Source organism: Podarcis melisellensis, assembly GCF_964234715.1.
Source record: "Podarcis melisellensis genome assembly, chromosome: 2".
In the NCBI taxonomy this organism is placed as follows: domain Eukaryota; kingdom Metazoa; phylum Chordata; class Lepidosauria; order Squamata; family Lacertidae; genus Podarcis; species Podarcis melisellensis.
Genome location: NC_138529.1, coordinates 5,155,395 through 5,169,649, shown reverse-complemented (window position 1 = coordinate 5,169,649; position 14,255 = coordinate 5,155,395). Strand labels below are relative to the sequence as shown.

The 14,255-nt window shown below is 48.2% G+C and overlaps 1 protein-coding gene across 1 annotated transcript in view; it reads left to right on the top strand.

Moving 5' to 3' along the window:
* Window positions 1–829: 829 nt before the first annotated feature.
* NDUFA4L2 (NDUFA4 mitochondrial complex associated like 2) overlaps window positions 830–14,255 on the top strand; it is a 30,962-nt gene continuing 17,536 nt past the window's right edge. Inside the window, exon 1 of the mRNA XM_081900785.1 lies at window positions 830–1,054. Within this exon, the coding sequence (XP_081756911.1) occupies window positions 953–1,054 (102 nt within the window). The 5' untranslated portion in view covers window positions 830–952. The remainder of the gene's footprint in view (window positions 1,055–14,255) is intronic.

Sequence of the window (14,255 nt, the reverse complement as noted above, 5' to 3'; positions counted from 1 at the left end):
CACTGGCAGGGGCCCAAAGAAGCTGGGGGCTCCCAAGTATATTGCAAAAAAGGGTGAGGGGTTTTTGTTTAACTTCTCTCACAGTGGGTCCCTACTCTGCACACACTTTCCCCAGCCTCTCCCTCCCCCCCCCTTGCCATATAGTTGTGTCTAACATTACTTCCCCTCCCCACCCTGATTTAATGAAGGGAGGGGAAGAAAAGAAAAGAAAAACGAGAATGAGAAAAAGGTGAATGGAAGGGAAGAAACACCACCAGCTCACACCAAGAAGCAGTAACTTTTGTCTCCTCTAACTTTGCAAAAAGTCTACCCAGGTTTCACTAGTCTAAGCAAGTTTCCCTAGAAGTAGCATATAATTGGAAGGCACCACAAGGGTAATCTAGTCCAACCCCCTGCAAGGAGGACTTTTGGGCCCACAACCCTGAGATTGAGAGTCTCATGTTCTACCTTCTAAGCTACCTGCCCCACAGGACGGGGACTTGCCTCCAGCTCCCGCGAAGAGCATCTTTCGCCCCACCCACTCAGGGCGCCTCTTGCGCCTCTCAACTGCTTCTTGGCCCGCAGAAAAGCAGCAGGTGACCCCACTTCCTCCCCTCACCAAGTTCCACGCCACGGGAGTTTCTCCTTGGGGAACTGATCAGCCCAATGAATCATAGGACTGTCTACCTCTGCAATGCAGGAGTCTTTTGCCCAACAGGGGACTCGAACCCAGGACCTGATATTAAGGGTCTCGTGCAGACACTCTGGCCTCACAAGTAGACCCCCGCCTCCACCAGCTGAAGAAAAGAAACTTTCCTCTCCCTCCCGCTCTTGTTTTGCCTGAGGTCCCCCCACTGCCCTCCCGTGGTCCCGGCGCCTCCCTCGCCCGCCCGCCCTCCCTGCGGGTCCCGGAGGCGGGCGCAGACGCTGCTGGGACGCGCTGGGCTGCTGTGGAGCCACCGGAGCCGAGGAGATGGGAGGCGAGGAAGCCAGCGCAACTGCCCGGCCCGGCCCCGGAGCGAAGGGCGCCCCGCTGCGGGGCAGATTCTCCCGGCAGCTCAAGAGACATCCAGGAGTGAGTCACCTCTTTCCCGCTTGACCCCTTAGCCTAAGATTAGTGACCCCCAACCCCACTCCCCCGCCCACTTGCACAGTAGCCCCAAACCCTCAGCACCCACGACAACCCTAAACCTTTATCTCCTTCTCTCGCCGCCCCCGGCACAGAAAGTACTGCTGAGCATCGCCGCCTTCCCCTCCGCTGCAGGCAGAAAGTCGCCAGGTGCAGCTTCCCCCTAATAAAGAGATCCAGCTTTTCTCTTATCACTTTGTCTCTACGGTTGGGGGAGAGAGAAGCTGCACCAGCCCGCTTCCTTGCTTGCTTGCTTCTTTGCCTTCCCCACCCCCGGGAGGCACAGGAACCTGCTTTTGTTTGTTTTTAAATGAAAATGAAACGTGGGAACCAGCCATCTCCATTTCCCCTGTCCCAAGGAGCGAGGTGTTCCAGGTTTCTTTCTTCCACGCTCCCCTTCTCTGTCAGGCTCCCACTCCTGCCTTCCTATGGGGAATGGCAGCAGCGCAGCAGGAGAGCACTGAATGCGCGCAAGATCCCGGGTTCGATCCCCAACATCTCCAGGCAGGGCAGGGAAGACGCCTGGCCTGAAACCCTGCAGAATCCCTGCTCTTCAGGGCTCTGCAACACTTGCCTTTTGCCCTGGACTTCCTAGGCAAAGATCTGCACTTTCCCACCCGTGTCGGAGCACTTTCCTTTTTCTTTTTGCCCCGCAGCTTTCCCCTGGAAAACCCGCTCTTTACCGCTGAATCAGAGCCAAAGGCAATTCGGGTTTTCCACAATGGTAAAGAGCAGGTTCTCATGGGGAAAGCATCAGAACAAAAACCAACCAACCAACGAAGCCTTGGACCTGGACCTAGAAAGCCTTGAGCTATAACTAGAAATACAAAGCAAAGGTAACTGTGGATGAGCCCTCAGTGTTAACAGTGATTTGCTGGATGGACACAAGGCTCTGACTTGGTAGATAGCAGCTTCCGCGTCCCTCTACCCCCAGCTACGTTTGAGCCTTATCCTATAACCTCTAACCCTATAAAGACACTATAAAGACTCTAACCCTAAGTCTTTGCATTCAAGAGGAGCATCTCATCCCTAGCTGCTTCCTTCTAAGCCCACTCAGGAGAAAATATACCTGCTTCCTCTGCTAGCCAGATTCCTACAAAGCCCTAGTGATGCAGTTAGGTAATTGTAGACCATAGGCACTGGCTCCTAGGGGCTGAAGCACTTGCAGACCCACCATGGTGGGGTTTTTTGAGGGGGCCTTTTTTCTTCAGATTTTTTTTGTTCAATCATCTTGAGAAGCTGGTGCCTCTGCTATATAGTCATAGTGGGGCTGAATTCCCAACAGCCCCAGCCAGAATAGCCAGCGGTCAGGGATGATGAGAACCGTCGCCTCAAAATATCTGAAGGCAGGGCTGGTGCAGGAGGACCACAAAATGGCACCCCCACTTCCCCAACTGGGAATAAGGGTTGAGTGAAGATCTACACCAGGAACAAGGGGGAAATAAAGATCTACATCAGGATCTGCTGCCAGTGGTGTAGGAGGGAGGGTGCGGTGGGTGCAGGCTGCCTCGGGTGTCATCACTGAGGGGGGTGACAAAGTGGCAGAAATATGTGTTTTTGAATAAATAATTCCTGCACCCACCGCACGGCCCTTCCTACGCTGCTGCAGGAGCCCTCTCCCCTCGAGTGGTTTCCAGAAACCAGAAGCATTGCTGGCTCCAACTTTTCAGGCAGAGCACAGCCTTTATGGCTAGTAGCCTTCGACAGCCCTTGCCTCCATGAATCTGCCTAATCCAGAGGCATAGCTAGGTGAGGCGAGGGGCACTGGGCACCACACCGTGGGGCCTGCAGCAGGCCTGAGCCACACCTCTCTCCGGAGGGGGAGGCGGCAGGTGGACTGCCTGCAAGCTCCGTGCTGCTTTTTCAAGCAGCGCAGGGCTTGCGTCTGCCCACCGCCTCAGCCACCCTGCAATTGAGGGGGTGGCTGTGGAGAGGCTCCACGCAGCGTGCCCTGCCTTGGCTCACCCCACCCTCATGGGCAGCTTGCCCCGCCACCATGGGCGACTCGCTCCGCCCCCAGGCACCCGAGTGGCTAGCTATGGCGCTGTCTGCTGCCCTGTCTGGATCACCTTGCCTCATGGGTGGGCCGGCCCTGTCAGAAGGGCCCCTAGATTCCCTATCCCTATTTTAAACTCTGGACTTTATGCCACCGCCTACCATTAGGGTTGCCATATTTCAAAAGTAAAATCCAGAACCCCCCAAAAGTTGTTGAGCTTGAAAACCTCAATTTTTTCAATTGACTTACCTAAGATCCAGAACAAATCTCGCGCCCCCCCCCCAGGTAAATCCAGACATATGGCAGCCCTACCCACCATATAACAATCCCCTGATTCTTTTGAGGGTGGGGGCATGACTGTTTAAAGTGACATAATTGTGCTTTGACTGTATAGGGCAGGTAATAATTTCATGGGATTCAAAGGCATCTTTCTTTCTGTCTCCCCAAAATATTAATTTATTTACTTGCTAGCCCAGGCTTTTGAGCGTTTCTCTCCCTCCACCCATAGAGGCAAGCTTATGCATATTTAATTCTTGGTAGTTTGTTCCCTAACCCTAGATGTCCGTGGACGGCTGGCGCGCAATTGGCAAGAGGGGAGATTTGATGTGTTGTTATTTACCTTGTTATATCGGATGTCTCTAAGGGGTTTTTCAACACTCTAAGAATAAATCAACACACAGCAGGTTCCAATTCGCCCCCCCCCATCAAATTCGAAAGCCAGCTTAAGGTGGTTCCCCGCCCCCATCTTTCCCCTCATATGTTGTGATCTAACTGTTCCCCCCACTTCAGAAATTTCAGTGACAGAATGGAAAACCTACAACCCACCCCAACCCACCCCCCCTTTATCCCATCTCCCAAAGCCATTGTCTCGCTTTCCATCAAAAATTCATGACAGGGATTTTGTTTACAAATATGAATAAACCCTGATAAATTATATATGCCCATGAGGCCTTGATATAAATACAATTTCCCCTCTCACAGGCTAAAAATGGGGGAGGGGTGAAATGGACTTGCCTGAGCTGGCTACACACACACACACACACACACACACACACACAGGAGGGGAGAATAAAGGAGCACAGCTTTCCCATTCCATACAGGGAAGGATACATAAACACTTAAAACCAGATTTTCTCTTAATGGTTACTGGTTTTTGCTTGCTATAGATCTGCACTTGGTCTCATCCGAGGAATTTTATTCAAGCATTGGCAAATGGACAATCTAACCAACCTCCTAGAGACAATCTAACTCTCGGAACAACCCCACCCCACTCCTCTCTCAGCAAGCAGCATCCTGGAGGGTCCGTTTATCTCTCAGAATCCACCAGTTCCCACAACAGTGCTAACAGCAGGTTGCAGTTAACATCTGCTGAGAAGTGCTAAAAGAAAATAAAAGATGGGGGGAGATAGAAGAAAAAAGAAACGCTGTCACTATAACACCCACCCACCCAAACCTCCAGTATCTGGGGTACCTCCAAACTGTCACTATTTTGCAGGAGAGCTTCAGGTCCATACTGGGAAATTTTTAGGCTTGTGCAATTGAAGCAGATTAAGGGGCTCTTTCACCCTGGTGCAACAAATCTAATAATAATAATAATAGACTTTTTGCAGGTAGGGAAATGACAACAAAATGCATTGAAAAGTGTGAGATGAATGAATGATTAATAGGAAGATGTGTATGAACAATAGGGTTATAACTTTTTTTTACAACCTCATGTTCCTGTATCTTAGTTAGATGAATTTTTGCCTAAAAACAAAGGAATTAACTGTAATTTCCAAATCTTTTGAAAAAAGGTCACCCCAAAATCAATAAATTGATTTTTGTATACCGTATATAACAGTATAATGTATTATGTAATTATTACATAATAATGTTAATTATGTATTAAAATACAGGAATAATAGAGCTTGCAATTTTTCTAATACTTGTACAATGTTTTGTACATTGTACATCACTTCTTATTGCTTAGAATAAGTCGAGGTTGCAGTTTGTCTCTGTTTCTGCTGCAAGCACCATAAAGTTTCCACATCACTTTGATTGTGTGTTCTGCGCACTGATTACTTCTTGGTATCTGGAGTACGGATGGCTCCGGCTTCCAGTGATTCTCCAATACCCATAATGCGTTTTTTGTAAGGTTTCAATATTTTTGACAGGTTCTTGAAGTCATTTTCATTGAGTAGTAACGTTAGATATATGATGATTCCAACTTTTTATTTCAGGGTGACTTTTTACACAACTGAGAATAATTAGTCCCTTTCTTAGTGTTTTTAAGCAAAAGATCATTCCTTTATTATACAGGAATTTATTTATTAAGTCAAAAAGTTATAACCAGGGGCAGAGGAAGGGGGTGCAGTGGGTGTGGACCGCCCCAGGTGTCACCACTGAGGGGTGTGACAAAATGCACTCACTGCGGGGCCTGTAGCGCAGCCGAGCCAAGCATCTCTCCTAGTGACGCGGTGGCTTGATTGCCCGCAGGCTCTGCGCTGCCCCAAATGATCCACCCGCTGCCTACCCCTCTGCTGCTGGTTATAACCCTAATGAACACCCTGCAAGGGAATCAGGATGAATGCAGGGCAAATGCTCGTTGTCGTCAAAGCTCCCTGCAAACAAATCAGAACAAATGCTAAATACAGACTGAACATACAGTCATATCCTACTCAGAGAAGACCCACGGAAAATGAAAAAAAAACACCTTAAGTTATCTTATCTATTCATTTCAATGGTCTGCTCTGTGTGGAACAAGCACTGGGTGCTAACGCATAGTCTAATCTATTGCATGTTTTTAAAAGCTTTGTGCCAGTAAATCAGGATGGCTGCTGAACAAACAGGTCGTCCAGAGGAGCCTTTGGAAGAATTTTTCTTCTGAAATTGTCCCCTCAGTATTTACACACACCCTGAAGTCACCTTGTTGCAACTCAGATACAGTGGTAAAGGTAAAGGTAAAGGTACCCCTGCCCGTACGGGCCAGTCTTGATAGACTCTAGGGTTGCGCACCCATCTCGCTTAAGAGGCCGGGGGCCAGCGCTGTCCGCAGACACTTCTGGGTCACATGGCCAGCGTGACAAAGCTGCTCTGGCGAACCGGCACCAGAGCAACACACGGAAACGCCGTTTACCTTCCCGCTAGAAAGCGGTACCTATTTATCTACTTGCACTTAAGGGTGCTTTCAAACTGCCAGGTGGGCAGGAGCTGGGACCGAACGACGGAAGTGCACCCCGCCGCGGGGATTCGAACCGCCGACCATGCGATCGGCAAGTCCTAGGCGCTGAGGTTTTACCCACAGCGCCACCTGCGTCCCTAAATGCAGTGGTACCTCAGGTTAATAACTTAATTCATTCTGGAGATCCGTTCTTAACCTGAAACTGTTCTTAACCTGAAGCACCACTTTAGCTAATGGGGCCTCCCGCTGCTGCTGCCGCCACACCGCCGCCGCCGCTGCACAATTTCTGTTCTCATCCTGAAGCAAAGTTCTTAACCTGAGGTACTATTTCTGGGTTAGCAGAGTCTGTAACCTGAAGCATCTGTAACCCGAGGTACCACTGTATTCACCAAGATTTCCTATTTGGGTAAGCAATTATGGGGGAGTGAGGAAGCAAGCAAACTCTAGTGCACATCTGCACCCACTATCAACGTTTTAAAAAGGGCATTCCCAAATTCGTCCCACAGAGGCAAAAAGGAGAGAAAAGGAGACAATGATTTACCAGAGACAGATGCTAGAAAACCGGGAGTGTCCCTGGGAAATAGCAGCAGTTGGAGAGGGTGCAAAGGGTTAACTGTGAGCGCCAAGCTCTGCCTGCCTCTGATAGGTTGAAAGAAGTAGGGGGATTGGTGCAGCCCTGACACACCATCCATTATCCACCATCAGCTGTTCTTTGCACCATCCATGTGGATCAGCATTTTCACCTTGCAACAGCTTCTCCTGCTGCTGTGTGGCTGCACTTCCCAGGGAGCCCAACTGCCTCAGCCTATGATTAATGCCAACTCCACATCTACCGCCAACTGAGCAGGCAGGCAGGAAGGAAGGAAGGAAGGAAGGAAGGAAGGAAGGAAGGAAGGAAAAGGCTTGCAACCCCAGAACTCTGCTGGTGGTACAGAAACAGAGCAGAAACATGCCGTTGTCACAAAGCAAGGCTGATGAGAAGCAGAAGCTGTGTTGCCTGGTGGTGATGGGATTTTATGAAGTTCTCTTTCTCAGAGTAGCAGAGACTTGGTCCTATAGTTGTCTTGTGCAAGTAGAAGAAGAAAAATCTGGATCAGGAGCATGGGCATAGCCAGGATTGATAATAGGGGGCAGGCTTAATGTTAGGGGGGGCAGAACCTCAGTTATTTTCATTGATTTACAGTGGTTACATACGCTTCAGGTTACAGACTCTGCTAACCCAGAAATAGTACCTCAGGTTACGAACTTTGTTTCAGGATGAGAACAGAAATCGTGCGGTGGCAGCGCGGCAGCAGCAACAGGAGGCCCTATTAGCTAAAGTGGTGCTTCAGGTTAAGAACAGTTTCAGGTCAAGAACGGACCTCCGGAATGAATTAAGTACTTAACCGAGGTACCACTGTACTCGATCTGTACGCCCAAAGCCAGGAGAAAAGTCCCAAATCCAGTAATTCCTACATGGCAGCCACACTCCTGCACTCTCTTTCCATGACTGGCATCCTTTGCTCTTCTTTCACCATTTTGCTGTCTCCTACTCCTAGGGCAAGGGAAGAGACAAGGCCAGACAATGTGGGGGCTGTTGGGAGTTGAAGTCCAGTAATAAATGGAGGGCACCACCATGTCTCTAGACTAGAGTTCTCAGCAAAATAAGAACACAGGAAGTTGCCTTATGACAAGACAAACCATAAATCCTCCACCCTCAGCACTGTCTGCAATGACATACTACCCAACTTTTTCTGACTGATACCAGGGCGGAATCTACATGCATATAAAAAACGCTCTGAAAAAGCTTTTTCAAAAAACGTTTTGAAAAATATATTGAATTTGCCATAGCTCATTGTCGCCATCTAGTGTCATATATTGCACTTTAAAGGTAAAGGGACCCCTGACCATTAGGTCCAGTCGTGACTGACTCTGAGGTTATGACGCTCATATCGCTTTACTGGCCGAGAGAGCTGGCGTTTGTCCACAGACAGTTTTTCTGGGTCATGTGGCCAGCATGACTAAGCTGCTTCTGGCAAATTAGAGCAGAGCACGGAAACGCCATTTACCTTCCTGCCGGAGTGGTACGTATTTATCTACTTGCACTTTGATGTGCTTTCGAACTGCTAGGTTGGCAGGAGATATTGCACTTTACAACACACTTAAAATGTTTTATTTGCAGCTGTATAGTCGAGTCCCAGGACACACTCCCAGATGAGTAGCGCGCGGTGTTCTTGCCCCTTCAAAGCACTTTTTGGGGGCGTAATCTCATGCGGTGCCCCGAAACACACATTTTTGACTGCTGCACAAGGCCACAGTTCTCCCCAATGCTTGGGGGGGGGGGGCAAGAGCGCACCATGAGAGCAAGCAAGATTACAGCACCCAAAATGGCCACCATGACCTCATGTGTAAAAATGGGACACTTGGCAGGTATGCAATGCCTGGCATTGGCTCTCCAGGGCTTCAGAGAAGGAGTCTTTTCCAGCCCTAACTGGAGATCCCAGGGATGGATCCTGAGGCCTCTTGTGCGCACAGCAGATGTTCTGTCACTAAAACACAAGTCTTAGTGCCATAGTAAATTGTACTTGCTCTTCCCACCCACCTCTCTACCTTTCCTTTCTTCATTCCCTTTCATTTTCTTTTTCGTAATTTGAATTAGGTAATTCCATCAAGTTGGCGGGGGGCGGGGACACATACATCTGAAAACATGCAAAAAGAGGAGTCAGGAAGAAACCTGCACAAGTACTCAGGTCACATCCTCACAAGAATGTAGGAGTCTGGGAGCAATGACGAGCCAGAGACAGGAGAGTGGGCTATGCACGGCCACAACTTTACTGATGACAGCACATCACTGGTTCAGTGCAGCATAGGGCAACGTTCTATCCATTGGGCAGCCTACCCCAGCCTGTCCACAGTAGGATTTCACTCCAGGCCACCTCCGCTGGGATGTGCCTCTCACCAGCCAGCCAGGGCCAGCGGCACGCTCTGAGAGGTGGGCAGGGCTCGCCTGAGACAGCCATAGCATGGAAGCATAGCCATCTAGGAACCAGCTCTCTCCCTTCTTCCTGCCCCTGTGGCGTTAGTGTGCAACAAGGGCCTGTCACAGAAAGCAAGATCTTCCCTAGGTATTTCCTATAGCTCCTTAAGGAGACCTATGTACCTAGGGCTGCATATTTCAAGAGGTAACACTCCCGACACCCGCAAAGCTGTTGAGTTTTTGTGGGTAAAAATAAAAAGGTAAAGGACCCCTGACAGTTAAGTCCAGTTGCAGACAACTCTGGGGTTGCGGTGCTCATCTTGCTTTACAGGCCGAGGGAGCCCGTGTTTGTCCACAGACAGTTTTTCTGGCTCATGTGGCCAGCATGACTAAGCCGCTTCTGGCAAACCAGAGCAGCACACGGAAACGCCATTTACCTTCCTGCTGGAGCAGTACCTATTTATCTACTTGCACTTTGAGGTGCTTTTGAACTGCTAGGTTGGCAGGAGCAGGGACCGAGCAACGGGAGCGCACCCCGTTGTGGGGATTTGAACCGCCAACCTTCTGATCAGCAAGCCCAAGAAGCTCAGTGGTTTAGACCACAGCACCACACGCATCCCCCCAAATACAGTGGTTTTCCATCGCGTTGCCATACATCTGGGTTTTCCCTGACATTTTGCTCCTGACGCCATTTCCCCCACGATGCCATTTTTCCACCCGGACACCAGGACATGTCAGGAATTTTTGTGATGTATGGCCTACCTCACATTGAAGTAAAGCAGCCCTGCTTATCCACGGCCTTGACATCTATCTATCATCTATCAATCTATCTATTTAAGTTTATTTTTTAAATTAGACTAGTGCATCACATAATAACATTTGTAGATTGTTGCTGGATCTGGCCAGTGGCCCATCTGGCCCATCCTGTTTTCACAGTGGACAACCAGATTCCCGTGGGAAGCCTGCAAGCAGGACCTGGACGCAACAGTACTCTCCCCTCTGGGATGGAGACGTATGCTGCCTCTGACTGGCTAGTAGCCATGGGTAGCCTTCTCCTCCATGAGTTTGTTTAATCCTATTTTTAAGGCAGCTAAGTTGGTGCCCACCACCACCTCATGTGTGAGCAAATTCACTAGTTTAGCTCTGTGATTGTGGGAAGGAATTCCTTTCATTTTGCCTGCCCTGAATATCCCAACATTCCACTTCACTAGATGCCCCCGAGTTCTGATGTCCTGAGAAAGGCAGAAAAACCTTTCCCTGTCCTCTTTCTCCATGCCATGCATAATGTTATACAAGCCTATTCCTCACCTTTTCTCTGAACTAATATGGGGAGCAGTCTCACTGTGGCTGCTACTTCCGCCAACTTCCTATCTTGTTGGATCCCTTAAAAACTAGCACCCTTTGCTAAGCCTTTAGAAAACACAGAAGAGGACAATCTGAGAGCCTTCATGGCTAAATTTAAATATTAAGCGGCCCTCATGCTTTGTTTACACAACATTTTCTGAGATACTTTCTGGAACTCACACTTCAAAAGGCTTTTGAATGGGGTGGGTTGAGGTCGAACAACTTGCATCCTCTGAAATCCTGGAGAACAGGAAAGCCGTTTGGAAAACCTACCAGCAGTGCAACATTCTTCTATCCTCTGCATGGCTCACATGCCCACTGCCATAGAGCCACAGCAGCTTTCTTCCCAGTGGCAGCCAAATTCATACGTTTATCCCCAGTGAGTTGCCCATCCTCAGATGTTCCCCCAGAATTAATAACCCAGAAGACGCCAGCAGCAGATGGTGAAATACGTCTGTAATCCCTGACTCTCTGCAGAGGTGCCAGAAGTCCCTGGGACTGTGGCGTCATTCTTTATTATCCGGTGTGTTTCAGCTAGAAGCCACTGCCAGGTCCACCTGGCATGGGGCCGGCACACAATGTGAAAAAAGGAAAATCATTATTTCTCGACAACTCTAACCTCCTGAATCGCACCTGGCGTCTGCTGAAAGTTGGATGCGCCAAAGGGTGTGAGGTGGGGAGGGTAGCCGTGCCTCAGACTGAGCATGCTGAGATGTTAAAAGAAAATGGGGAAATGAATGGGACGCTGCCTGGTCACAAGCAAAGTTGTGGAGTTCATGGTGGCCAAATTATTCTAGATTCCAGAAGGATGCCAACAAGTCTCCCAATGGGAGATTAAAAATGGATAGGAACCCAGGAAGCTGCCCTGCCTTATACCAAGTCAGACCATTGGCCCATCAAGCTCATGGCAGTGGCTGCTCAGGAATGCTCCTTCAGGAATGGATCTTTCCAAGTCCTACCTGGAGGTGCTAGGGATTGAACCTGGGACCTTCTGCATGCAAGGCAGGTACTCTACTGCTGAGCCATGGCCCCTTCTGGACTGGAATAAAATATTCCATGATGGGAATAAAACCTATGAATCCTTATTCCCAACCCTTTCTTTCCCCTTGTGTTACATCAACCCTCAGAGAAAATTATGTGAAGTGACATTTTTTGGGGGGATCTTAGAACAAAATATCTTTGGGATATATACCCCAACAGATAGAGCTTTCAGTACCTGGATTCCTAGCCCTGTCAAAGATCACAGCCCGTAATCAATCAGAAAACTCATATTTATGTGAATGCCTTGCCCCTCTACTTCCCAGATTCCACTCTGTGTTCTGGGGTAGGCAATGTTTTGATTTGCTTCTATGGCAATAGTTAGGATTATAAACTCCTGGCTATTTGTTTCCTAGAGGGCAGGGGGGGGGGAGACACAGAGGTTCATTATGCTCCAAACATCTAGCTGGGCATGAGGGGCCAGTGCAATTTGGGAAAGGTCAAGCGGCTGCTGTATCTGTTTGGATTGAGGCTTTGCACCTTCAGCCTCCTGGGGATTCATATAGCAGGCTAGGAAGGAAATTACCTTGGAATTGGATACAAAAGCTGTTGGCGTTCAGGGCAGCTTCGTTAAATAGGGATGGTAGCTGGAGCCCAAGAGGCAAGCAAACGTAAACATTTTGTGTATGTGAGTGTGCACGTGTGTTGTAGGGATTTGGAGAGAAGTGTTGCTGTAGAAAACAGCCTCAGAATCAAACTATTGGCAGGCAGAGTATTCAGCACTGGACATCACGTTTGGCTGGAAAGCAAGCAATATTTGCATCAGATAGTGGAAATAGGATTGTTCCCCTTCCTGTATGTTCCACAGTAGTCTCTGATCAAACCAGTTTTGCAAGCTTTTGTGACACTACCCAAATCTGCAAAACCTGTTTACCAGAGGCAAAAGTTGGGATGGGATACACAACATGAAAAGCAACCATACTCTATCATATCACTTTCAACACTCTTAAAAGCAGCAGCAGTCATCTGTGTCGAGCCTTATGCCCCATTCCAAACCACCACCAGCAACCAGTAATGCCCAGCTTGATTGGTTGAGAATACTTAGCTGGGAGTATTTGGGATGGACATCTCCAGAAGGTGATGCTCCACCCTATGGACCCTCCAATGTGGGGTGTCAAAGGTCAGCCTTATACCTCATGCTGTTTAACACCTACATGAAACCACTGAGTAGGATCATCCGGGAATTTGAACGGCATTGTCATCAATATGCAGATGAAACACCTCTCTATTTATCCTTTGCCTCTGCAGCTGTGACAGTGGATGGTCCAGACTCAGTGATGGACTGGATAAATGCTGGTTAAACTGAAGCTCCATCTGGTTCTTTTGACTGCACTAGTCGGGTCAACCTGTTTTAGATAGGGTTGCATTCCCTCTAAAGGGGCTGGTGCTCAGTTTGGGGGTTCTTCTGGATCCACTATGGTCACTCAAGGCACAAGTAGATCTGGTGTCATGAAGTGCTCTCCTTCAGCTTCAGTTGGTGGTCCAGTTGTGACCCTGACTAGATATTCAAGGCAAGCAAAGAGAAAAGATTTCTTTACAAAATACAGTGGTACCTTGGGTTACATACACTTCAGGTTACATACGCTTCAGGTTACAGACTCCGCTAACCCAGAAATAGTACCTCGGGTTAAGAACTTTGCTTCAGGATGAGAACAGAAATCATGCTCTGGCGTTGCGGCCGCAGCGGGAGGCCCCATTAGCTAAAGTGGTGCTTCAGGTTAAGAACAGTTTCAGGTTAAGAACGGACCTCCGGAACGAATTAAGTACTTAACCTGAGGTACCACTGTACATGGGGGAAAGCAAGGATGCAGCTATGCCTCCTGACCAGTAGAAAACTTTCTCTACCATGTCCTCTATATCAGCATTTAAGATTTAATCATGTATTGCCCATGTACTTTCAGACTGTTGTAACCATATGGACTAGGAACTTTTTATATATTAAAAAAGTTGAAAGAAAGCTGAAATTTTAAATTGCATTTTAACCTGTATTTAAAATTGGTCCCCCCCATTATGTTTTTATTGTAATTTTACTGATGTTAGCCGCCCTGAGCCCAGCTCTGGCCGGGGAGGGCGGGGTATAAATTATTATTATTATTATTATTATTATTATTATTATTATTATTATTATTAAATTGTTAGAATGATTATTCCTTTCCAGAAGGCCATATCCCTAGATTCTGTGTTAATTAAACCTCATTCCATAATCTGGTCCTGTAAAGAGGAAGCCAGTTGGATCTCACCTGACAGCATGCTCCATGTCTTGGGTGCCACAGTGGGCAAGGCCCTTCACCACACTTTCACAACAGTGACACTTAAGACAGTGGGAGGATATGCTAAAGGGCTGCCCACTTCCTTGTCCTGAATGGATGGCAGGACTGTGTGGAAGGAGACATTCCTGTAGGAATGCCGGTACCAGAAATAAGCATTAATCCATTAAGCATTCCTCAATGACATTGAGGAAGGAAGGAAGGAAGGAAGGAAGGAAGGAAGGAAGGAAGGAAGGAAGGAAGGAAGGAAGGAAGGAAGGAAGGAAGGAAGATTGGATTGGGGTGTGAGGAAGAAAACTCAGTGTGAACAAGAGAGGTCAAGAATGGGTAAGCGGATTGATAAAAATCAATCTGAGTTGGATGGAGTAGTGCAAAAGTGAAGATAC